The following is a 24,650-nucleotide window of genomic DNA, read 5'->3' on the forward strand; positions in this document are numbered from 1 at the left end:
TAATCTCTTCAGTTTGGAATAGCTCTTTGGAAGAGACAGTTCACCACGTCAATATGAATCCAGCACGCGGCAGACCGGGGAAAGTTTCTCCGTTGAAAATAAAAGAAACAATATTAAAATATAAAGAGATTATTAATAATAATAATAATATTATTTCAAAGACACATGATATCTGGAATGTTACAGCAAAAGAGCTAGAAAATAAAGTGACTAGCAATAATTTATATGTGTTTACAATGTGCAATCGATATGGTACAAAAAATGTGATTTTGAACAAAGATACGTGCAGTGACAAACGTGTTTCCGCAAGCGAGAGTCTGTTAAGTGACAATTCAAATTGGAACGAAGAATCTGTAACTGGGTCGCTGGATGGTACTTGCAATGAAAAGCAGCTTATTATTTCCGTGTTAAGAGAAGATTTTACAAACCTCTTGATTGAAAAAGTGTACAAGCGACGAATAAAGGAAAAAGGAAAAACGTACTATCGTTTACGCAAAGTTCTTCATCCTGGTAAATGGCAGGAGTTGATAACAAATAAGTTTTGGGAAGCCACGCATCTGAAATGTGGTTTCCAATTTAAGAATCACTATATTTCTGCAGATGCTAAAAGTGGCATTATCAATGGTAAGATTGTTATGAATGGCAAGATATTATAAAACTCTGAGAATTTTGTGAACCTTACTGTTGCTACGCTAGTAGAGTGATGTTTAGTTCAAAGCGTATAAATTTAAAGTAAAACAAGCCCATGTATATATTCCTTTATATAAATATATATATTACACACATATATAAAGGAATATATAAATATTCCTTAACCCTTTGGTTACGCGCTATAGCTTCGCTGTTTATATACTTCATGTTAATACATATTTATACAATAATTTACATTCACGCTGCTATTATCTGTTATTATGCGCGGTCAACAAAGTTTTACGTACAGGTGTAAAGGATTAATGATGAAAGATGATGTAGTTTTGTTCTATTTCTAAAAAAAAAGAAAATGTATAAATTTTTTCCATAATTTGCACATATAAATATGTTTCTATGCTACATAGTTTTCAATCCACGTAATTCACGTAAATTCAAAGACATTTTTTTTTTCAGGTTCTTGTAGATGTGGCAGTACACTAAGATGTGTCATAAACGATAATGATTGTTCCAGTAACTGTCTACAATTATTTTGCACATACACGCAGGGAAAAGGAAACTGCAGCAAACGATACTTGAAGAATCCTACGAGAACAATCGTCGGCAAGGAATTACAGCAAAAAGCAGTTCATGTATATCGTGCTGAAAAAGCGGATACGTTGATGGCAGAGGGGGATCCAGAGCCCCCTCATTTATACAGTTCGGCTGTTTTGCATGCAGCTAAAACAGAGACTGTAAAAGCAAATTATATAGATGCGGATCCTTTTAAAGCATTAGTTATTTTAAAATATACATCTATGAACAATGTAATCCACAACATTGGATTAGATCCAATTTTTGTCCATTACTGGACTAACCATCAATTAAGCATTTACAGAAAATATTCCGTCGAAAATGATGCATGTATATTTGTCGATGCAACCGGTAGCGTCATAAAAAACCTATGTAAAGCTGATGGTTCTATTTCAAAACACATGTTTCTATATCATTGCGTTATTAACTGCAAAAATGGACAATTTTCCGTTTGCCAAATGATTAGTGAGAGTCATAATGCTAATTCCATTCATTTTTGGCTGGCAGAATGGTTACGTTCCGGTGCATCGGTGCCTAAAGAAGTAGTATGCGATTCGTCCAGAGCGCTTTTAATCGCAATTGTTCGTTCATTTACAGAATATCTCAATATTGAAGATTATGCGGATGCGTTTAGAAACTCTAATTTGCCAGAATGTTACATTAGAATTGATGTCGCACATTTTATTAAAAAATATGTTAAAACTTGTAAAAGTTTAAATAAGCGAGTTAGAACTTTTTATCTAGGAGCAATTGGTCAATTGGTACTTTGCAGAAACATAATAAATGCAAAAGAAATAGTAAAATCCGTTTTTACAATAGCATTATCCGAAACTGACGGAAATTTAGAAAATGGTGATTCAACGCATTGTGATCTGGAGCGAGTCAAATTAACAAATTTAATGACAGCGAGTGACATAGACTTAGAAAATATCGAAACCGACAACAATGATAGCGTTATATTTGAAATTGAAGATATAGACGACGAAACAAATGTTATTAATAATCCCTTTGAAAACTCTTGGAGTACGTGGAGCAAACAAATTTTATGTGAAGTTAAGTCCTCAATTGCTTCAGATGTGGGCGATAGAATCAATCCGCATTACTTTCCACAGATAGTTGAACGCCTAATAATTGATATAAGATTATTACCACTCTGGACAAATATCTACCGAGATCAATTCGGTTATGGTCGCGTACCTGCTTCTAGTGCATCGGTCGAAAGCGAATTCAACAAATTAAAATCTTTATTATTAAAAATTGTCCATTGATGCGCATTGATTCTTTTCTTCAGAAGCACGTAGATTACTTGCGTGGAGTATAAAAAATTGTCGACGCACAAAATACCAATAATGAAATGATACCATCTGCCGATCCAAAAGAGATATTGTCAACTTCCACATGTATAAATGAATCTAATGATGATATTAATTTAATGTTAGATTCAAATAATTCAGATATTAATTTAATGTTAGATTCAAATAATTCAGATATTAATTTAATGTTAGATTCAAATAATTCAGATATTAATTTAATGTTAGATTCAAATAATTCATGTCCTGCATGTAAGAATGATGATAAACCATCAGGTGCGCATGTTTGCCATTTATGTAAAAAGTATGTACACGCGTTACCTCAATGCTCTTTACCATTCGGAGATGTTGAAGAGGGTTATGATCAACCACGCGTATGTATTGAATGTAAAGATAACGTACCAAACATAAAAGACATTTTGGCAAGTCGCGAAGTAGAGAATTGGCGTGGATTCGGACAGGAACAGGTGAAATCAAGGAAACGTGATGCGTTATATCTTGGAAAAAATCCGCATAAAATAATAGATGCCCTAAAATGTAAAAAAGCTGCAAGAGTACCTATTATGAAAAATGGTAATAATATCTCATTAAAGGCATTAAAAATTCACAATAACAATTATACTGTTGCTAATACTTGCGCGTTTGACAGTATTTTCCAAATATTACTTGCAGCAGGACATAACTTACATCATATTTTGCAATACATGGAAGAAAGAGTAGAAACAAATTTATTTTTTAAATTAATTGACTATACCATAAAAAATGGAATTAGTCAAAATGTTTACAAAATGCGTGCACAAATACTTCTAGATCATTTCCCGACATCTGATGTCGGTGGATGTAAATATATCAATTGTGAGACAAACGTAGGCTATTTGGCTGGCATCTTATTTAAAGAAAGCCCCAGTTTTAAAGAGACGTCCCAGTGCAATCTTGGTTGTCCGCCACGATCCAAAAAGTTTCCTGTAATTCAAATTGAAGCAGCAAAAATTACAAGTTGTACAAATTTTGATGACATTGTTAAACAAAGCGTACTCTTAGAAGGAGAACATCCTTGTTGCACAAAACGCTGTACTGGATTTGAAAAAACAAAGCTATCTGAAACAGGCAAGTGATTTAAAATATCCAACTCATTATTGAGCGTAAATTAAACAAATAATTACAGCAGCATACTTTATGTCTAGTCTAAGCCATCAAAAATAATCTTTACTTTCAACTTTTTACAAGATTTTATGCTCCGACTTTATTGCAAAGAAATATAAAAATAATTCTCTCTTCGTCCATTTCAGAAAAATTATTTAATAGCACAAAAATATATTATTCGTTTTTTTTCCAGGAGATATTATTATTTTCGATATATACACAGTCAGTACATCAGTCAGTCAAGTAAAGATGACAGACATTAGCAAAATTTGTACAAATCCATTAAATAGGATCAAGTACAAATTAATTGGAGTAGTATCCCATAAGAAACCAATGGTAACACGAAACATTAAAATTCCCGGACACTACACAGCTATTTGTCTAAGAGCGGGGACATGGGTCGAATACAATGACTTAGACAAAAAAGAAAGATCTATTAAAGAGAATGCCAAAATAACACCTGCATTACTAGTTTATGCCAAAGACATATAAATGTTCGTACCTTATATAAACACCATTTTCTAGGCTTCTATATTTCTTCTAACATCTTTTTTGTTATTAATGGTTTAACATTACAAACTTCCTAATAATATGTGTGAATTTCCTACGTTATTTCTCAAGATTCTAGAGTATCTTAGGTTTATAAGTATATTTATATTAAGTTATAAGTATTTTTATAAAGTATTATAAAAACTTTATATTTATAAAGCCTTATAAACAATTTATGTTCCTAAAGAAACTGTGTTACACTTATATACATGTCGTTTACTTTTAACAAATATAATTTGCAATGAATATAAATATGTCAAACTGTTTTTACATTCACATAATCATTAACTGTTACAATTTTATTGAAAAGTTGACGTACTGGTTAACTGTACAACGATATGAGGTTTTCCGTTTCATGCACATATACGCGCACACACTCGTATACATGCAAATACGTACAGTTTACTTCGATATCTTTTTATATGTTGAATCGTAACAAAAATCAGATTTTAATTTATTACTAAATAATTAAAAAAAAAAAAAAAAAAACGGCACCGGTACAAAATAACTATATATTTTATATTTCAATGGTATAAATTATTTCGCATCCAGTACGCAAATAGCGATTGATTTTGTTCGCGACCAAAGGTACTATACTCTTGAGACTGTTAGGAATCGAGGATAGTTTTCCGACAAACGGCTGGGGTACAAAATCTGAAACTTTATATTTTCGCGGTACAAATTATCCTGAATCGATTCTACGAGTAGTGATTGATTCTGCTGATAAGAAAGAGTACTCTACTTTTGAGACTGTTAGGGATCGGGGGTAGTTTTTTATCAAACGGCTGGGGTACAAAATCTGAAACTTTATATTTTTGCGGTACAAATTATCCTGAATCGAGTCTACAACTAGCGATTGATTCTGCTGATGAGAAAGAGTACTTTACTCTTGAGACTGTTAGGTATCGGGGGTAGTTTTTTATCAAACGGCTGGGGTACAAAATCTGAAACTTTATATTTTTGCGGTACAAATTATCCTGAATCGAGTCTACAACTAGCGATTGATTCTGCTAATGAGAAAGAGTACTTTACTCTTGAGACTGTTAGGAATCGGGGGTAGTTTTTTATCGAACGGCTGGGGTACAAAATCTGAAACTTTATATTTTCGCGGTACAAATTATCCTAAATCGAGTCTACAACTAGCGATTGATTCTGCTGATGAGAAAGAGTACTTTACTCTTGAGACTGTTAGGTATCGGGAGTAGTTTTTTATCAAACGGCTGGGGTACAAAATCTGAAACGTTATATTTTCGTAGTACAAATTATACTGAATAGAGTCTACAAGTAGCGATTGATTTTGCTGATTAGAAAGAGTACTTTACTCTTGAGACTAAGAGGACTGAGTTCTATTAGGGGCTGTTTGAAGCAGAAGGGATGAATATATTAAGTTTATTTGTATGGTACAAATTAGTACAAATTCAGTCCTTCAAATTTCTGTATTTAAAATCCTTTTTTTATTTTTTTTTTCTTGTGGTCTTTCTAGCTTAATTCTAAGGTAGCAGCGACACGATTTTCTCCGAAACGGCACGAGGTACAAAATTGTTACTAGTGGTACAAATTAGTACAAAAAAAGTACTAAATATTCCGATAGGTCCGGTTTGATTCTGCCCATTTGGTCCTGCTAGCTTAAAAGAGGTATACCGTTGTCAGAATTAGGTTTAGACTCTAAACAAAAAAGTTATCTGTGCAAAAGCATTATTGCAAACGTGCACTAGCAATGATGACATGGAAGAGCAGTTTTGCGTGTAGCGAGAGATGGCGCAGCAATCGAACAAAGACAGATGCCTATTGTTAGACAAGGACAGATATAGATATATAACATAGAAAACAGGATTAGAAATGTTGACATTACCGACGTCGAGAAAGTTCGGCCTCCACTATAAAATCCCCTTAAAGCCTTTAAACGAAACCACCAAGCTGAGAGTAGTTTTCGATGCTTCGTGCGAGAGTTCAACCGGGGTATCGTTAAATGACGTACTTATGGTCGGCCCGACTACAGTAGGACTTGTTTTCTATCATTTTGAGATTTCGTACCTTCAGGTTTGTTTTTTCCGCTGACATTATAAAAATGTCTTGCCAGATATTGGTCAATCCTAAACAAACAAAATTGCAGCGTATTTTTTGGCGAGACCATGCCGCTATGTGCGTATAAATATGCGAATTACTAACGGTGACGTATGGAACGGCGCGGCGGCCGCCGCGCATCTGGCCACTAAAACCCTCGAATTTCTGGCGGAGACATACGCGATAGAGTTTCCTGTAGGAGCAGAATATATAATACGCAATTTCTATGTGGACGATGTATTATCGGGCGCCGACACGATCGAGGAGGCATTAAAGATAAAAAGCAAAGTCGTTGAGATTTTTAATCGCGGTGCGTTGTAGCTCAGCAAGTGGTCCTCGAATCATGTAGATCTGTTAGGCGACGATCAAAATAAACATAACGCCGAGGTTCAAATCGACAAAAAGTCACATATTCTCAGAATTATTTGGAATCCGTCTACGGATACATTTCGGTTCGTAATTGAGGAAGCGACATGCTCGCCCAAGTAACGAAACGTATAATATTGTCGGAAATCGCAAAGCTATTCGAACCGTTAGGCTTGCTCGGCCCGGTCATTATTTTACCTAAAATATTACTGCAGGAGATTTGACAATTGAAATTACAATGGGACGAATCTATTTCGCTGGATTTGCATACAAGGTGGTCCGTGTTTAAAGAGCAATAAAACGAGCTGAATGAGCTGAGGATTCCGCTATTTATCAAGGACCGCGGCGAGCATTTGCGATTTCAAATACACGGATTTTGTGATGCCAGCCAACGGGCATATGGCGCGTGCTTATACATTTAAAGACAAATCGGGGAGGATGAATTTCGCGTCGGTCTGTGGTGCTCGAAAACTAGAGTCGCCTCTCTAAAGACAATTTCTATTCTCCGTCTTGAGTTTTGTGCTGCACTATTGTTGGCGCATTTATGTGACAAGACGCGATCATCCATCGAGATAACTGAAGGGCAGTCTTTTTGTGGTCGGATGCCACAATAGCGTTACGGTGGATTTCGTCGTGCTCGAGGAAATGGTCGGTCTTTGCAGCAAATTGCGTTGGCGAAATACAGCAGCTGACGTCCGCTTCGGATTGGCGGCATGTGCCGTCCGCGCAGAATCCGGCCGATTTATTGTCTCGAGGCATCCACCCACATGAGATTCGGAATTCGGCGTTGTAGTGGCACGGCCGCGAATTTTTGCGGAAGAACCAGGACGCGTGGCCAAAGGGCAACCCGTACATCTCCGAATCTGAGATGCCCAAGATGCGAAGGACCGTTGCCGTCGTCGTTTATGCGGCAATGATGAGTCCATTCGTAGAGTTAGTTCATAGATGTTCTAGCTTAAATAAATTGTGTAGGATCGTCGCCTATTGCTTGCGATTTCTCAAGCCGCATCTTCACCCGCATAGAGAAAAAAACATTAGTTAGATTCTGATAACCCTGGCGCCTTAATTTGACAATGTTTTCTGGTAGTACTTTTAATGCTGAACAAAAAATTATATAGGTCTTATAGAGCTAACTGCTTTGGTTCTTGAGATATACAGTGTTAAAGTTTAGATTAAGGGTGACCTCACCGATTTCAATGACCTTGATATATGTCGATATGAAACAAGGTGCCACATGGGTTTACAACTTTTCACGTGGAAAGCTGACGTGGAAAGCTACTTTGAAGGCACACTATGTGTCTAGTTTAACAATAGTGGAACCCCCTGTAGGGGGCGGAACCTACTGCCTTCACACATACACTTTCCACGCGAAACGAGGTGTCACAAGGTGCCACTTTTCAATATCCTAACTATTCTCTGTTATAACAAATTATTTCTGTTACAAATATTAAATATTTTTACACAATGCAACTTTTCATACGAAGGGACAAAAGAAAAAAAACGGGTTTTTAACTTTTTACGCGAACCGAGGTTTACTCCCACCCTCCTGCTTGCGGGGGAAGGGCGCACAGTGGGGCGAACGCCTCATTTTTTGGTCATTTGCTTATAACTTCTACATTTTTCAATGAAATGACTTGAAACTTGACATAAATAATGTACGATTATTATACATTTAGTGTATGAAATCAAAATTATTTAATTAACAATTTTTCATAAAGCGCATAGATGATTTTTTAATTTTTTAAATATTTTTTAGTTTTTTTTTAAATCGGTTTTATTTAAAAAAAATTTTTTATTTTATACTTTTTTAGTGCTTCATTAAATTAATATTAATAATTATTATTGCATATTTCCTTACTGCTCCGTACCTTGATGTTCTAGCGCGATATTTTATGTACTAAAATCTTCCTGGAGAATTGCTCTATAGGACAGTGAAAACCGCATTTAAATCCGTCCAGTACTTTTAAAGAAAATCGTAGACATACATACATACATACACGCCGAATATAGAACCTCCATTTTTTGAAGTCGTACTTAATGCAATCCCTGTCAATCAAATCTGTTCCATTTTCAATTTCTTCACAGAATTGTCTAATCTTTTTAACATGTTCGGGATGTCTCTGGATAAAATTATATATAAATAGCGCGTCATCGGATTTTAACTTTTTCCGAACAATAAAATCAGTCATTTCCGGATTATTCCGTACTTCCTCAGTTCTCTTTCTTTTATGTCGTTCGGAACATTCTACGAAACTCTTTGATCTATTAAGAGGCATACGCGTACGTGAAGAAGTAGGAATTAAATTTAGTACTTCGTTCGGAAAAGAAAATTCACAATTTAACCAACTTTCATGCTTTGTAATAAATGTGTAGTAACTGTACGAGCTAGCTACCCATTTTGACTTCAAATTCTTCGTGAAAATCATGATTTTTCTTTTTAATGCTTCCAACGCGACTTTGGGTAATTCAGTATTAATACATGATGTTATGTGGCTTATTAAAGCCTGATAATTTGATAAATCCATATTATTTGCACGCATACAATTAAAAAGTTGACGATTTGTTCAAAAATTTTCCATTTTATGAGCGTGTTAAAGTATAATCTTCTATATATTTTATATATTCTATATATTTTTCACTGTATCCTGAAAAGGACGCAAAGTGAATTGTATAAAGCAAAACTTTCAAAATCAAAGTCTTTAATCGACTACTGATCGAGAAAGACTGACGAAAAGTTCTTATCTCCGCTGTTTTTATTTCCTCCCCCTCCCCTCCTCTCCCTTCCCACCCCACCCCACCCCCTCGAGGAGAACAATATTTTTAATAATATTTTTAACAAAACTTTCGCATTGTCAACAGCAAACGGCTCTTAATTAGCCCGCATTCCCTACGATTGGATTTCCAATAGAGCCTCGACTCAGCGCTATTATATTAATTGACATAATTAATTGTTATAAAATATGGATGTAATTAATCATTACAAAATAGCAATATTTAAACAAATTATATATCCCCCTTCGTCTTTCTTTTATGAGAAAATAGACATCCATATTCACTCGACATAATCGAACGGCGTCCGCTGAGCTATTCGTGAACGACGTTCGACCATGTCGAGTGAACTTCGACGTCAATTTTCTTATAAAAGCCGGACGTATACGGATAAACAACCTTATATGTCCAAAAACTAGACACTTTGCCCTATCAAATGGCGCAGAGCAAACCTTAATCCATTCTAATCCACAAACTTTCTTCCTGTTTGAATATTGAAGTAAGAACTTTTTAATAGTCGAATATGTCGTGTATATTTATTAATATATAATAGTGCTCGAATGACATAAAATAAATATGTTTTTTGAACCCTAATAAATAAGTTCTGATGGGCATTTAACTCATATTCGCAGTTATGCTTTCGGCAGAGTCTTTAGAAAGTAACCTATCAAATTACTAGAATTTCAGTATTCACGAAAATGTCATATTTTATCAGATTATTTTGAGGAAAGAACAAGGGATAAAATCAATTATAAGCACATTTATTTATAGTTTAGGATATATATTAACATAAAATCTCGTCAAAATTTGAATTATACGTTTTTCATTTTTTCGTCCAATATCCGGTTTTTGATAGATTCGCCCGACTGTGGGGCGGTAGCCCCTTTCTCGCCTACGTGTGTACTGTTTATACACACACAATTAAAGTATTAAAAATTCATATTATTTATTTTTAACTTTAACACTGTATATCTTGAAAACCAAAGCGGTTAGCCCTATAAGACCTATATAATTTTTTGTTTAGCGTTAAAAGTACTACCATCGTCAAATTAAGGCGCCAGGGTTATCGGAATCTTGCCAAGGCATTCGTGTCTCACACTAAGATATTTCCACCGCGTTTGACTATTTATACAAAATCGTACAGAGAGATGCCTTTCCTAGCAAAGTCGAACAGTTGAGAAGGGGTTTCTCTCAAAGGGAGAGTTTCTCTCACTTCCTCTAGTTCTTTAACTTCATTATCACCCTTTTTAGATGAACAGGGATTGATTCGCGTCGGGGGGAGGCTCAGGAATTCTAAACTGTCGTACAATACCCGCCACCCTGTTTTGCTCCCGAAAAATCATCGGCTTACTTATCTCATAATAGAACGAGAGCATAAGCGCAATCTCCACACGGGATTGCAGGGCACCATAACCGCGGTGCGACAGAGCTTTTGGCCACTTTCGCTCGCTCTATTACGCGTAAGATTATCCGTCAATGTATCGCCTGTTTCAGATGCCACCCCGCTACGTCTGAGTGAGCCAAAAATGGGGGTGTTACCTCCGCTTCAAGTGATACCATCTCGGCCATTTTCCAATTGCGGAGTTGATTACGCCTTTTATCATGCGAGAAGGCAAGCGTCGAAATGCTCGCACTAACAAGGCATATGTTTGCGTATTTGTATGCCTCGCCACAAAGGCAATCCATTTAGAAGTAGTTAGCGATTTAACTACCGAAGCATTTATGGTTGCCTTTAAGCGCTTTATTTCCCGCCGAGGGAGTCCGGCTTCCATGTATTCCAAAAATGGTACCAATTTCAAAGGCGCATCACGCCAATTGTCGGAATTATATGAATTTCAGAAGGCAGACAAAAATCAAAGTAAAATAAAACAGTTTTACTGCGATTTAAGGATATCTTGGCAGTTTATATCCCTTGGAACTCCGCACTTTGGTGGGCTATAGGAGGCCGCGGTAAAGTCCGCGAAATATCATTTGCAGCGAGTTGCGGGCGACTCGCATCTCACTTTCGAGGAATTGCAAACGACACTATGCGAGATAGAGGCAATACTTAATTCGCGTCCGTTAACGAGTCCGTGAGTTCCGATCCGAACGACTTATCATATATTACGCCGGGACATTTTTTGATTGGCGATGTTTTGAACGGTTTTTCTTGCCGAGATTTGACCAAAATTAACGGGAACAGATTAGTGCGCTGGCAAAGAATCGAGCAGCTCCGCCAGCACTTTTGGAGTCGCTGAAGCCGCGAATATTTAAACCAGTTACAGCGGTGGCATAAATGGGCCACCAACAAGGGCGAGCAGCTGTCTATATACACATATATCAGCAAATTACTTCTTTTACCATTAAAACTGTGAAACTTCAATTTGCTACATCTTCTAAACCAATGTCGTTCCCCACTTTTTTTGCGTAGAATTATTCAGAAAGACCACCCCTACAATGTTTAAGTGGCGATACAATCGGTGAGTACTGACCTTTTATACATATTTACCGCAAAATGGAATACATTGTTCAATTTCAAACATTTTCCTATAAAAAATAGCGCAATTATTATTTATGAAATAGTTTGATTTGATCATATATGTATATTTCATGATATCTATTTATTGTTTTACATTTTTTTACAGTTTTTGAAAACAATATCATCTTATTTTATGACGATGAGAGCTGCGATTGCTGAATAAAGTAATTTATTTAAAAGCTACTTTAGGAAAAACATGGGAATTTTAAATAAAAATAAAAATATTACAACAGCATAATTGAAAATTAAGTATAAGACGATATTACATTTAAAAATATATTCCACAATATCTTACATGACTCCATACCGAAACCTAAGTCACACATTAAAGACAGTTGGACCTTCGTAATTGAGATAAGCAATTCCAAGATTAATTTTGACGAATTGCTGGTTTCTCTCGATGTTACTGCATTATTCACAAATATTCCTAAAGATTTAGTTCTAAAAGTATAAAAAGTAGATGGAAACATATTTCCCGTAAGACGGATTTTAATTTAGAACAATTTTTATATGCGATTGACCTTATTTTATCTTCCACTAGCTTTCAATTTACCGAACATTTTTATGAACAGGTTTACGGTAGCCCTATGGGATCCCTTCTCTCTCCTATCCTCGCTGACATTGTAATGGACAACTTAGAGACATTTTGTCTCGAACAATTAAATTTCGCAGTTCGGGTTTTTTCGTTATGTTGATGATATTTTTGCCGTGATTCCAAAATCAAATATCAATGAAATTTTAACTGTTTTTAACAATTATCATCCCCGGCTAAAATTTACGTATGATACGGAGGAAAACAATTCAATTAATTTCTTAAATCCGACTGTTATTAGATATGGTGATACTTTACTTATTAATTGGTACACAAAACCTACCTTTTCAGATCGATACATTAATTATTTTTCTAGTCACCCGAAGAAATAAATATTGAACACCATAACAAGTTTAGTCGACCACGCAATTTTGTTATCCGACAAACGGTTTCACGATAGTAATATCGATAAAATAAAAGGAATACTGTTAAACAATTACTATCCCCCGCATATTATCGACAAATGTATTAAGGACAGATTGAAAGTACTTAGGTACCGCGATAACACATCTGACGCCAATAACAATATGAAACAGATACCAGAAAATTGTATAACCGTTCCTTACATCAAGGGTCTCAACGAGAAATTTTGGCGTATTTTAAGAAATTGCGATCTTCACGTTCTTTATACAGTCCCTAAAGCACTCGATTGCGTCATAAAGAAGGGGAAAGACAGACTTAATAGTTTCAAACAAACCAATGTAATTTATAAAATTAATTGCGCAAATTGTGATGCCACTTATATTGGCCAAACAAAAAGGCAAGGGGACATGCATCAAAGAGCATCAAGCGGACATTAGAATTTCTAATTTAGAAAGCATGCCAGCAACCATTCGGTTGTCAATGAACACTGCACTGGATACAATCACGAATTTGAATGGTTGAAAACGGAGATCTTGCATTGTAAAAAACAAATTAGAAAACGTGAGATCGCTGAAATGTTTTTTATAAAACAACACAATAACACAACCAATTTACAGCAAGATACTTATAATTTGACCGGGGCATACGATATAATAATAAAGAACACTTAACGTCGATCGTGGGGGACGTTACTGGAGAGGGAGAGCGAACGGTTGGCTCGGAGTAAAGGAGGAAACAGATAAGGGCTTGGAAAGGTGGCAAAGGCAGGAAAAATAAAGTAGTGAGGTAAAGTTGGTGGAAGAGGCGTGGAGGAGGTCGAGGAAGTAGAGGAGGAGTCGAGAGTGACACGAAGAGAGAGTGGTGCGGGTTGAAAGTCAGGGTGCTTTTGGAAGTTAGGACGAGGAAAAGGAGGAAGAAGAGGCAGGGACGGAAGAGGTGAGAGAATGTGGAGGAAGAGCGGCGGCTTGGAGCAGGGTGCGGCAGGTGGAAGTGGAGACGGGGGATTCGCTGATTGGTCTGTCGGCGAGGCGCGGTGGAGGTAGCGGTACGAGCCGGCGCGGGGGGTCGACTGCTCCGAAAGGGCACGTTGGCACCACTGCGGGACGGCGGGACGTGGCACGCAGGAGTAGACGACAGGCAGAACGGATCGGTAAGGAAGACAGAAGAGATACCGACGATGGAGGAAATGGCGCGAGAGTAAAGCTGAAAATTAAGGCGAGTGCGCATTGCGCTTCAGCACGACAACAATCGAGGGTTGAGAGTCGGTGATCGATTGATCGAGGGAAGAGGTGTCGACAGAGCATAGCGAGCGCACGGCAGTGCACATGGTGACAGCAGAGCGAGGAGAGATGTGAGAGACGGCAACGAGGAAAAGAAGGAAAGCAGGGAAGCAGTAAAAAGAGTAAAGAAGAGCAGGAGAAAAGAAGAGAAGGAAAGAGCAAAGGTGAAGGGTGAACAAGTAAGTGAGGAAGTAGAAGGAGCGAGACAAGAGGCGCGCGCGCGCACACACACACACACACACACACACACACACACACACACACACACACACACACACGCGCGCGCGCGCGCGCGGGGGGGGGTTAGAGGAGGCAGAAAGAAGAGAAGAAGGGTAAGAAGGTAGAAGTTGGATAAAAGTTACGTGTAGGAAGAGGAGTTGAGGGTGAAGGAGAAGAGATGAAGAAAAGATACGTGAAGAAAGCGGCAGAGGGGAGAGCAGAGAGATGGAGGAGTCGGAGGGTCTGAGAAGAATGCTGAGCACGATTGCAGAGGAGTTAGGGAGGAGCAGAAGGTACTAGAGAGAAGGGAAGAGGGGCAGAAGGAGCGGAGAGTACCGAGGAGAGAAGGCTGGAGAGTACGGGTGAAAGAAGCGAGCCAGGAAGCAAGACGGAAGAGGGAAAGAGTAGTAAGGTGGAGTGGTGGAAGGAGGAGATGAGAGGAGAGGTCACAGGATGGAGAAGTGAAAAGGCGGAAGAAGCTGCTGCAGAAGAAAGAAAGGCGGCGAAGGGGGTTAAAAAAAGCGAGAAGAAGAGAGGATAGTATGGGACAGAGGGGACATGATCGGAAGATGGGTAGAGGAGGAGGCTAGAAGAGGAGTAAGAACGGCGGGGGCGAGAGGGAGGCTGAACTGGGGGAAGAACAGAGATGGAGGGAGATGGTGGAGGCGGAGAGGGTAGAATGTAAGAGGAAAGGGGGAGGGTCGCAGAAGGAGGCAAAGAAAAGAGAGAGCGAAGAGAGTGAGAAGACAAGGAGGCTCAAAGAGAGGATAAAGAAGTTGGAGGAGGAGAGGGAGCAAAGAGAGAAAAGAAAAAGGAATGTGATTTGGAGGGGGTTGGATGGCAGGGACGCAGAAGAAAGGAGGGGTCTGATGGAAAAGGTGGCAGAGAAGGTGTTGGGTAAAGTGCCGAAGATTAGAAGGGTGTGGGAAAGGAGAGGGGAAGGAGGGAGGAAGGTGATGATAGCGGAGATGGAGGATGAGAAGGAGAGAGCGGATCTGTTAGGAAAGTATGGTGAATTTAGGCAGAGGTGGGGGATAGGTGTAGACGAGGACTTGACTATGGAGAAGAGAAAAGCGAGGTGGAGGTTACTTGAGAAGGCAAGGGAAGAGAGAGCTAGAGGTAGGAGAACTAAAGTAGAAAACAGGAGAATTTGGGTGGAAGGAAATGAGATTGTGTGGAACGAGGATGAAGGGAAATGGGAGGAAAAGTAAGGGTAGGGAGGATCGGAGGTCGAGGAAAGGAGAAAAAAAGAAGGAAGCGAAAGGGAAAGGGAGGAGGTTATCTCTGTGTTGCAGAGTCGGGAGCGGTGAGGAGGCGGAGAGCTGAAGAGTTGGAGCACGGAAAGAGGGTGGAAGAAGCGGCCAGGAGAAGGGGCGAAAGGGAGCGATGAGGAAAAGAAAAGGCAAAGTCCAAAAGGGTGGGGAGTACCAGGATGTAAAGGGTCGCACACGGCCAGGGGTCCGTTCCGTTTCACGCATTGAGCGCATAGATTGCATTCAATGTGCTGCGCGCATTGATGTCGTTCCGTTTCGTTAGTGCGTATAATGCGCGCTTGGAAACGGAACGGTTTGCTAGCGTTTGATACAAATAAAAAATAAATGCTACCACGGGTGATAAAACGTTATCTGTATTAACTTTATTTTTGTTGAATAAAAACGCTGAAAAAAAATTTAGAAATTTTAGCAGTGATTCGAGTGATACTACCAATACCAGTGATAGCGAAAATGATGAAGATATTTTATCATTAAATAGTGAATTAGAATTAATATATTTTGTATTAATGGTTGGTGAAACACGCGGAGAGACTGTTTTTACTGAAAAAATAGAGGATTACGTTGAGCGAGTTATTCTTGGTTACAGTAGAACAGTATTTAAAGAACATTTTCGGTGAGTAATATAAATATTTATTTTAAAAAATAATATAGGAAAGTTTTCTGTATAAAACTATTATCATAACCACCAAAAATCACAAATAAACTTTTTTACTGATTGGTTACTGAAACGCGTTATTTTAGAATTTTTCCTGAAACTTTTGAAATGGTGCTGGAAACAATTGGTCCAGGATTACGCGCAATTAATAATGCACTCTCTGGCAGAAAGCCAATACCAGAGAAAAAGCAACTTCTTATCGCTATTTGGTTTATGGCTACTCCTAATTCTTATAGGTATTTATATGGAAAAATATATATTACAATAAAAACTGTCACATTATTTAATCTATATGATATGTACGTCATTGTTTCAGATCTGTAGCAACGAAATTTGGAGTAGGCAAAACAACTGCTTTTCGTGCATTGAGACGTGTTACGTATGCTCTCCATTGTGTTGCACCTCGATTTATTACATGACCGAAAGATCAGGTTGCTGTAAATGTAATGGAACAATTCGAAAAATCATGCGGCTTTTCCAATGCCCAATGTAATCGGAGCTATTGACGGGACACATTAAAATCCGAGCTCCCTCTGAAGATGCAAACTCGTACATAAATCGAAAGGGTTTCCATTCTATAAATGTGCAAGTAGTATGTGATTCTCTCAGTCATTTTACACACGTATATGCTGGACAGGTTGAATCGGTCCACGACTCTCGAGTCTTTCGGAACTCGCCAGTAGCCCGTTTTCTTGAATTGCCTGAAGAGTATTTTCCGAATGATTCACATATCATCGAAGATGCTGCATATGGCATTCATCCTCACATAATGATGCCTTTTCGAAATAATGGACATCTGACAGACCGGCAAAACAATTTCAATTATTGTTTGTCGTCCACGAGAATGGCAGTTAAACGTGCTATAGGGTCCCTGAAAATGCGCTTCAGGATACTTTTGGACTGTTTGCCATTAACAGATACCAAAAAAGTTCCAGAATTTATTTTAGCTTGCTGTGTGTTACATAATATCTGCCTACTCCAAAATGATGAAATGCCCATAGATGTACAATTCAGACATGACGAGGAAGTCGACCATATTATACACGGCAATGCAATAGAGTTAGGAAAACAAAAGCGAATAACAATTATGAATGCGCTACAAATGAAAATATAATTAAGGTAACGTGGAACTAAAATAAGAAGAAAACACAAAAATAAACAATTTTACCGTATTGAAATCAATATTTTGTGTACTTCTTGGAGTATACATGTATATTGTGCAATTGTAAGATTATATTTCAATAACTTCGTCAAAATATAACTGTACTTATTAGAATAGTAGTTATAAATTTGTATAGGGTCTTAATAAATGTTATAAAATAAAAGATCAGATTTTATAAGCCCATTTATTAATATATTTATTTTATTTATATAAATATAATTGTATATAAAAATATGTATTATATATTAATATTTATTACTTTAATCTGTAATATCACAGTGCACGTACAATTGCAGTAACGGTAAGTAATCGTTTCGATTTTTATTTCTTATCTGCTAAAGTCTGCAGGACGGCGAGTAATAATTTTTGTACTTCCATATTATCACTATGCATTTTTTCACGCTCTTTCTTCCTTTCTTGGTATTTTTCTTCTCTTTTTTCTTCTCTCTTCTTTCTTTTTTTGTCTCGTTCATTTTTCATACTCTCTCTTTCGTACTTTATATCGCTAATGTAATTTTCTAGGATACTTTCAACCCGTCTTTTTTTAGGCGCACTTGCAATACATATTAATATAAATATTGACAATATTTTTTATGCATAACATTAAAAGCGACTTTTATTCCAATCGTAGTTTATTAGTTATGTTATTACTTCGTAAGTCTTCCGAAATAAGCGATGGAGATAAAAATCCTGATGTAGATGATTCATCGATATTAATTGGTGATGCTGGACCTTCGCTGGATGCTTCGGCTGGAGGTTTTATATATAAACCTTCTCACCGATTAATGAATCCATAACCTTCAAACACAAAATCAATTTTGTAAATCTATATATATATATAGTACGAATTATATTTACAAACACATATGCATATACTTACTGAATAAAAAGCCCAACTACTATGGGAGTTACCGCTCTTTTTGTTTTGCTCATATATATTTTTGCACGTTTGTTTTAAACCAGCAAATTTTGTAGAACATTGAAGTCCAGTAACCTGCTCATACTTTTTGTCGGCTTTTTTCATTTCGGTAGCAATATCTCCCCAAATGACGTTATGCCTTTTTATTCCAGTATTAAATTCATATTCTTTTTCCCTGTACTGTTCCATGAGTAAAAGTACTGCAGCATCAGGCCACACAAAACATTTTGATTTTGACTCATCTGAAAGTTTATAAAGAAGTCATTATAAATTAAATTTTATTGCAAAGTTCACGCTAATTGTTTAGCAAGATGTTAAATTGTGAAAAACTATACTGGTTCTGGGTTCTTCGGTGTTAGTTTCAGTCACTGCAGATGATGGCAATGTATCTTTCAATCCATCAGCATTTTGCTTTATTATATTGTATTCATTTATAATTCCTCGCAAAAACTGTTGATCTGTAAAGTTATCTTTCGTTAATTTCGAGGTTATAATTACATGTTATGTATGTATACTGATTGTACATATTTTGTACTTTGATTAGCCTTCGCAGCGGTTTCTTTGTCGAGAAAGGGGGTGATAACTTCATTACTTTCGTCAATGATGACTGGAAATTCGATCAATTCAGTTTCTATGATTATTTTAACTGCAACGCAAATCCGAGCAAAAGGCGCCTTTTTGAATTTTCCGCGGACGCATTAACTCTGCATCAAATGCTTCACGTCCGAGCTGCGGTAGCTGATGCACATTTAATGCGCGAGATGTGGTGGGAATCTGGGGAATTCTGTGCGCTATCGATACTCACTGATGCGCGCATTGAGTGAAACGGAACGGTTCTCTATGCAGTCTATGCGCAGTATGTGTGAAACGGAACGCACCCCAGGTCGGGTATAAGAGGATTGTATTTTGTAAAGGGTTGGGTACGTCCCCCCTAAAAAACGCCGCATGTGTTGTATGATGGTTGTAGAATATTTGTAAGGGGTTTGGGACCGTTCCTCGAGAAAAAACGTCTTTCAAACCCTGATGGGAAAAGAAATAAAGTCTACAATAGAATACACTTAACGTCGATCGTGATCAGTGTGCTTTTGTTAGTCGAGTGGTGCTGACATGCTTTCCGAACACTTATTCCTTTTACATTACTTCTTACTTCACATATGTAAGTTTTCCAATTTTAAAATTGTTTTTTGTTTTTTACTTACTCCTGTATATTATCTAACTTTTTAATTTTTATTTTAATGTAATTTTAGTTCTCGACTTTTGGCTTGCTGGCACAATGCCAGGACTAGAGTTGTTTGTACGATAAATGTAACTATAACACTTGATAAGGACCGAAATTTTACGGTCGAAACGTCGCGAGATACAATAAATCTGTATTGCCAGTTAGCGTCGAATATTACTTTCCTCATTATTTATCACTGGCGAAAAAAAGTTTACTTTCTTATTTTTTAAAATATGCTATAACATTACTTATCAGGGATTGAATAAAACTGTTAACTTTTATAAATAAAAATTATTTCAAAACTTTTAACTTTTAAATCATTTTTTTTCTGTTTTACGTTAATTTTTACATTAATATTTAAATGTTGCTGTTAAAAAAGTTCATTTTTAACAGTTATTTTATATTCGTTTTAAAAAAGTTCTAAAGAAACATATATTATTTAAAGTTTATTTTAAGGTAATTTATAAAAGTTAGAACTTGTTATATGTATATATAATAATATAATTAACATTATTTAAGGAATTAAAAGCAGGCTAAACATAGAAGAAAAAGCAGATTATAATTTTTTTATATCTTTTATTTTACAAACAGTATCTATATAAGAGGAAATTTGAAGAAAACACAAACAAACAATAAATAGTATAATTACATGTATTGTTCAGAATTTAACTTCAAAAGTAAAGCGTCGTCTACAATGGCCGTAAGAGTATGTAGTAAGACGTAAGCAGTAGGGCGTAGGCTGCAGAATTAAGACCGTCTTACGTCCAAGTGTCTACAATGTAGTAATAACGCGTGGCTCTGTGCTAGTACGAGTGTTTTGTAGCAATCATGGATTTGCAAATAATTATACTTGTTGTGCTATATATGATGTTATGGAGCCAGGACTTTTCAATGGGTTCAGCTTCAGACGAAGAAGTCTATTGGTCGGAGGTGGTGGGTACGGCCCGTTAACAGGCGCAAACAAGAACAAGGTTTCAACTTTAACCTATTTTGCGAGTTGATGGTCAGTGATCATGAAGAATTTTTCGGGTATACTCAGATATAGCCGGAGCAGTTTTAATTTTTGCTCAATTGAGTGAGTCTATATTTGAAAAAGCGCAGCAATCGGAAACTTCTTTCACCCAGGCTTTGTTTAAGCCTAACCTTGACGTAAGACCTTGACGTATCAACTTCGCATTTTTTTAAATTAGATTTCCTATTTAATATTATTTAATGTAGGTATCTTGCTCAAGGAGAAAGCATGCAGACAAAGCATCTGGAATTCAGAGTTGGGAAATCTACGGTCTGCAAAATAGTTCCAGAATTTTGTTGTGCTATATGGCGTGCCCTGCAACTCATTGTTTTTCCTACACCAGATATTGATGGCTGGAGAAAAATAAGCAAAGAATACATGTTAAAGTGGCAATTTCCGAACTGTATTGGTGCTCTTGATGGCAGACACATGGAAATCGAGAAGCCTCCATGCTCTGGATCACAGTATTACAATTACAAGAAATTCTTTAGTATAGTGCTGTTGGCACTTTGTGATGCAAATTATAAGTTCATATGCCAGACATTGGACAGTTTAGTGAGTAATGGTAGTTCTTTCTTAATAACTGACAAAATAATATTAATAGTAACGCTACAATGGAGTATACTTGATGTAATTTACAGGTTCGATCAGTAACGGTAGTGTGTGGAGAAACTCTGAATTGGCTGCAGACCTTGCATCTGGTGACGCTGATCTTCCACCACCAACACCTCTGCCAGGGAGAGATGTCCTCTTCCTACATGTGATTGTGGTCGATGAGACCTTCCCTCTTAACAATTACCTCATGCGCCCCTATGCAAGACGCAATCGATTGTCAGACGAGCAGCGTGTTTTCAATTACCGGCTTAGTAGGGCTCGCCTTTGCATAGAAAATACGTTTGGAATATTAGTGTCACGCTGGCATATTTTGCACAAACGATTGTGTTATTCCGTATCAAATGCAGAAAAGATTTTTAAAGCTTTTGTTTGCCTTCACAACTTCATTATGAGCTCTAATAACGTTAATGATTGGCTCGATGTTGAGGATGAGGGTGGGGTTATTTATGAAGGTCGATGGAGGACTATTGGTCCTGGTTAATTTTTCACAGAGTTGGGTAGGACTGGTGCTAATCGAGGTAGCTCAGTGTTGGAAGGTACGCGCAATTACCTCAAGCAATATTTTGTGTCTCCAGTTGGGGAAGCTCAGGCACCCTGGCAATATGTGAGAGCTTTCCAGCTCAAATAATTAATCTTCTCGCATACTTACGACAAAGTTTCCATATCCTTATGATGATTTTATTGTACTTGTAATGATTCGCTTCGTAAGTTTAATTATTTAATTTTGTATTCTATATATAATTATAAGAAAAAGCATACTGAGTGTAATGTAATGTTAATGTAAGCACTACTTGGGAGCATTGCCAATTTCTTACTTAGTTTTCTAGTTAAATGTTGTGTTATTTGGCTGTGAGCATAATGAATATTTTTAAAACTGATAATCTTATTTATGGATTTGTGAATAAGCAGATTAACCCTAGACAGACTCACTGGGGTCTACGGGACCCCACGCGAAATTCAAATTGAGCCCCTGCTTTAGGAAGGTTAGTTTTCATACCGAGACCCTAACCATAATTCAGTTTAGTCATCCGGCAATCGACCTCTGTGATTCAGCGAGTGCGTTAGATCCGTGCAGCAGCTGTGACCGAAAAAGAAAATCGTTTGGGGTCTCGTAGACCCCAGTGAGTCATTTACGCTCGATATTTACCACAGTAAGTATATTTCAGATTTTTTGTGAAAATGACTCGTTTTGGCGTTTTCAGGTTAGATTAGGTTAGGTTAGGTGCATTCAAAAGTTTTTCATGTAAAAAATTTGTATTGATAAAAAAAGCATTGTATATTAGTTATACAAATTGTTACATTGTATAACTGGATGGATGGATTAGCGTATGTATAGCAGTACATAAATTGAATTTTTTACAGGAAATGTCTGTTCGTTACCAAACGCGCAGTGTTACTAGTGTACATGATAATTTGGTGCAACAAGAGCGAATTGCGGCCTACGACTTGCCTTCAGATAGTGAAGAAGATATTGAAGAATCACAGACTGATTCGGAATCGGAAGAGGACGTTGAAGATGAACCTTTTGAAGCATCGACAGAAACTGAAGTTAGGGTGGAAATTTCCACGCGCAACGCAGTGCGAGAACCTTCCTTCCTCGGTACCGCTGCACCAGGTTTTCACTCACGGAAAATGTATGCGCACCTCATCGGAGATGCCCCTGAAGGTAAATTTAGGCGTTCTCCCTGTAGACGACGTCCGGGTGACGTCGGTGTCGTCGGCCGTTGACGCCGACCCTCTGGCTGGGTTTCCCAGGTGCTGGTATCGCTGTTCCGGGCCACTGTTCCCGGAGATGATGCGTATCCTGGGGATCTTTGTCGGAGCTCGACGTCGACCCCCTAGGAGGGTGTCCCAGGTCCTGGTAAGACCGTCGGATATATAAGTTCCTGGCGAAAGTGCGTTTCGCCCGGATTTGGCCGGACAATGGCGCCGACCTCCTGGGGAGTCCCAGGTTCTCGGATGACGATTCAGCCTGGTTGTCCCTGGAGAAGATGTTTTGTCCAAGAACTTGGCATTTCCTTGGCGCCCACCTTATGGACGCGCGCACTGGGTACGGGGAATGTTTCTCCGTGCCCCTCATACGGGTTACCGTCATAACTCTTTATCACAACCGCTAAATAATATAAGACCTTTATGATCGGCGGTAAGTCAAACTATCAACTAAACGTGGTTTTGTACCGATCGGCCGGATATAATTCTAAACTGAAAATTACGCGCGGTCTCTACCGTCTTGCCGCTCCTGTATTTTAACGATACGCAAAACTAAATCTATTTAAGGGTCAGAGGTAAAAGATAATTTTTTTGCACAATTTAAAAATTTTTGAAAACGAAAAATATCTGCTCAAGTTTAGGACACTACTTTACATTTCATTTACAGAGTGAAGATGAAAATACTGCTGGACCGTCAACCAACAAACGAAAAAGACCTATTTCTCGTGCAAGTTCGATGTCTTCTGGTGTCAGTTCAAAACGTGGCCGTAGACGAAGCATATATCTTGGAAAAGATGGACATCGATGGTACACCACAGCGCGGGAGAGGCCAGCACATCATCAGCGCAATGTTTTTGCCTGGTCCCATCGGAGAAGCAAAATCCGTGAGAAGTCCGCTCGATGCATGGTCTCTATTATTTAGTGACGCGTTATTGGAAAAAATGGTTCATCACACCAATGAAGAAATAAAGCGGTATCGTGACACTACGGAAAATGAGACTGTCTCACATCCGATGTATGCAGACGTGGACCTACGTGAACTGAAGGCTTTCATTGGAGTTCTGTACCTTTCCGGTCTACAGAAAACTGCAAGTACGTCATTAGAAGATTTGTGGTCCCATGACTTTGGGTCTGTCCTTTACCGCTGCACGATGTCACGCAACAGATTTATATTTTTCCCGAGAATGCTTCGCTTTGACGATAAAACAACAAGATCTACACGTAGAAAGACGGACAAGTTTGCACCGATCCGTGAGATTTAGGAGGATTTCATCTCTAAATGTACTAGTTTTTATTGTCCAGCCACGTATTGCACTGTTGATGAACAGTTGATTTCTTTCCGAGGACGATGCCCTTTCAAAGTCTATAACGGTGCAAAACCAGATAAATATGGCATTAAAATCGTGATGCTCAATGACTCGAGGACTTTTTACATGTACACCGCAGAACCGTACGTGGGAAAAGTCGAAAAAGAAAAAAAATGAAACCGTACCGTCTTATTACATTCGGAAATTGACAGAACCTCTGCACGGAACCTCGCGTAACATAACTTGCGACAACTGGTTCTCGTCTACAGAAATTTTCGATAGAATGTTGTCACAACATTCCATCACGATGGTGGGTACACTCAGAAAGAATAAACGTCAAATTCCTCAACACTTCAAAGCTGCAGACCCTGTGCATTCGTCAC

At 37.8% G+C, this 24,650-nt stretch overlaps 1 protein-coding gene and 2 pseudogenes across 1 annotated transcript in view; all 3 read left to right on the forward strand.

Annotated features, from left to right (window-relative positions):
• Nucleotides 1–12,176, forward strand: part of LOC139817702 (uncharacterized) — a 214,246-nt gene extending 202,070 nt beyond the window's left edge. The window contains exon 6 of the mRNA XM_071785965.1: nucleotides 12,047–12,176. Within this exon, the coding sequence (XP_071642066.1) occupies nucleotides 12,047–12,103 (57 nt within the window). The 3' untranslated portion in view covers nucleotides 12,104–12,176. The remainder of the gene's footprint in view (nucleotides 1–12,046) is intronic.
• A 2,874-nt stretch (nucleotides 12,177–15,050) lies between these two features.
• Nucleotides 15,051–17,611, forward strand: LOC139817863 (uncharacterized; annotated as a pseudogene).
• A 3,453-nt stretch (nucleotides 17,612–21,064) lies between these two features.
• LOC139817864 (uncharacterized) lies at nucleotides 21,065–22,455 on the forward strand (annotated as a pseudogene).
• The last annotated feature ends 2,195 nt before the right edge of the window (nucleotides 22,456–24,650 follow it).

The sequence above is a fragment of the Temnothorax longispinosus genome, chromosome 8 (assembly GCF_030848805.1).
Source record: "Temnothorax longispinosus isolate EJ_2023e chromosome 8, Tlon_JGU_v1, whole genome shotgun sequence".
Taxonomy (NCBI): Eukaryota; Metazoa; Arthropoda; class Insecta; order Hymenoptera; family Formicidae; genus Temnothorax; species Temnothorax longispinosus.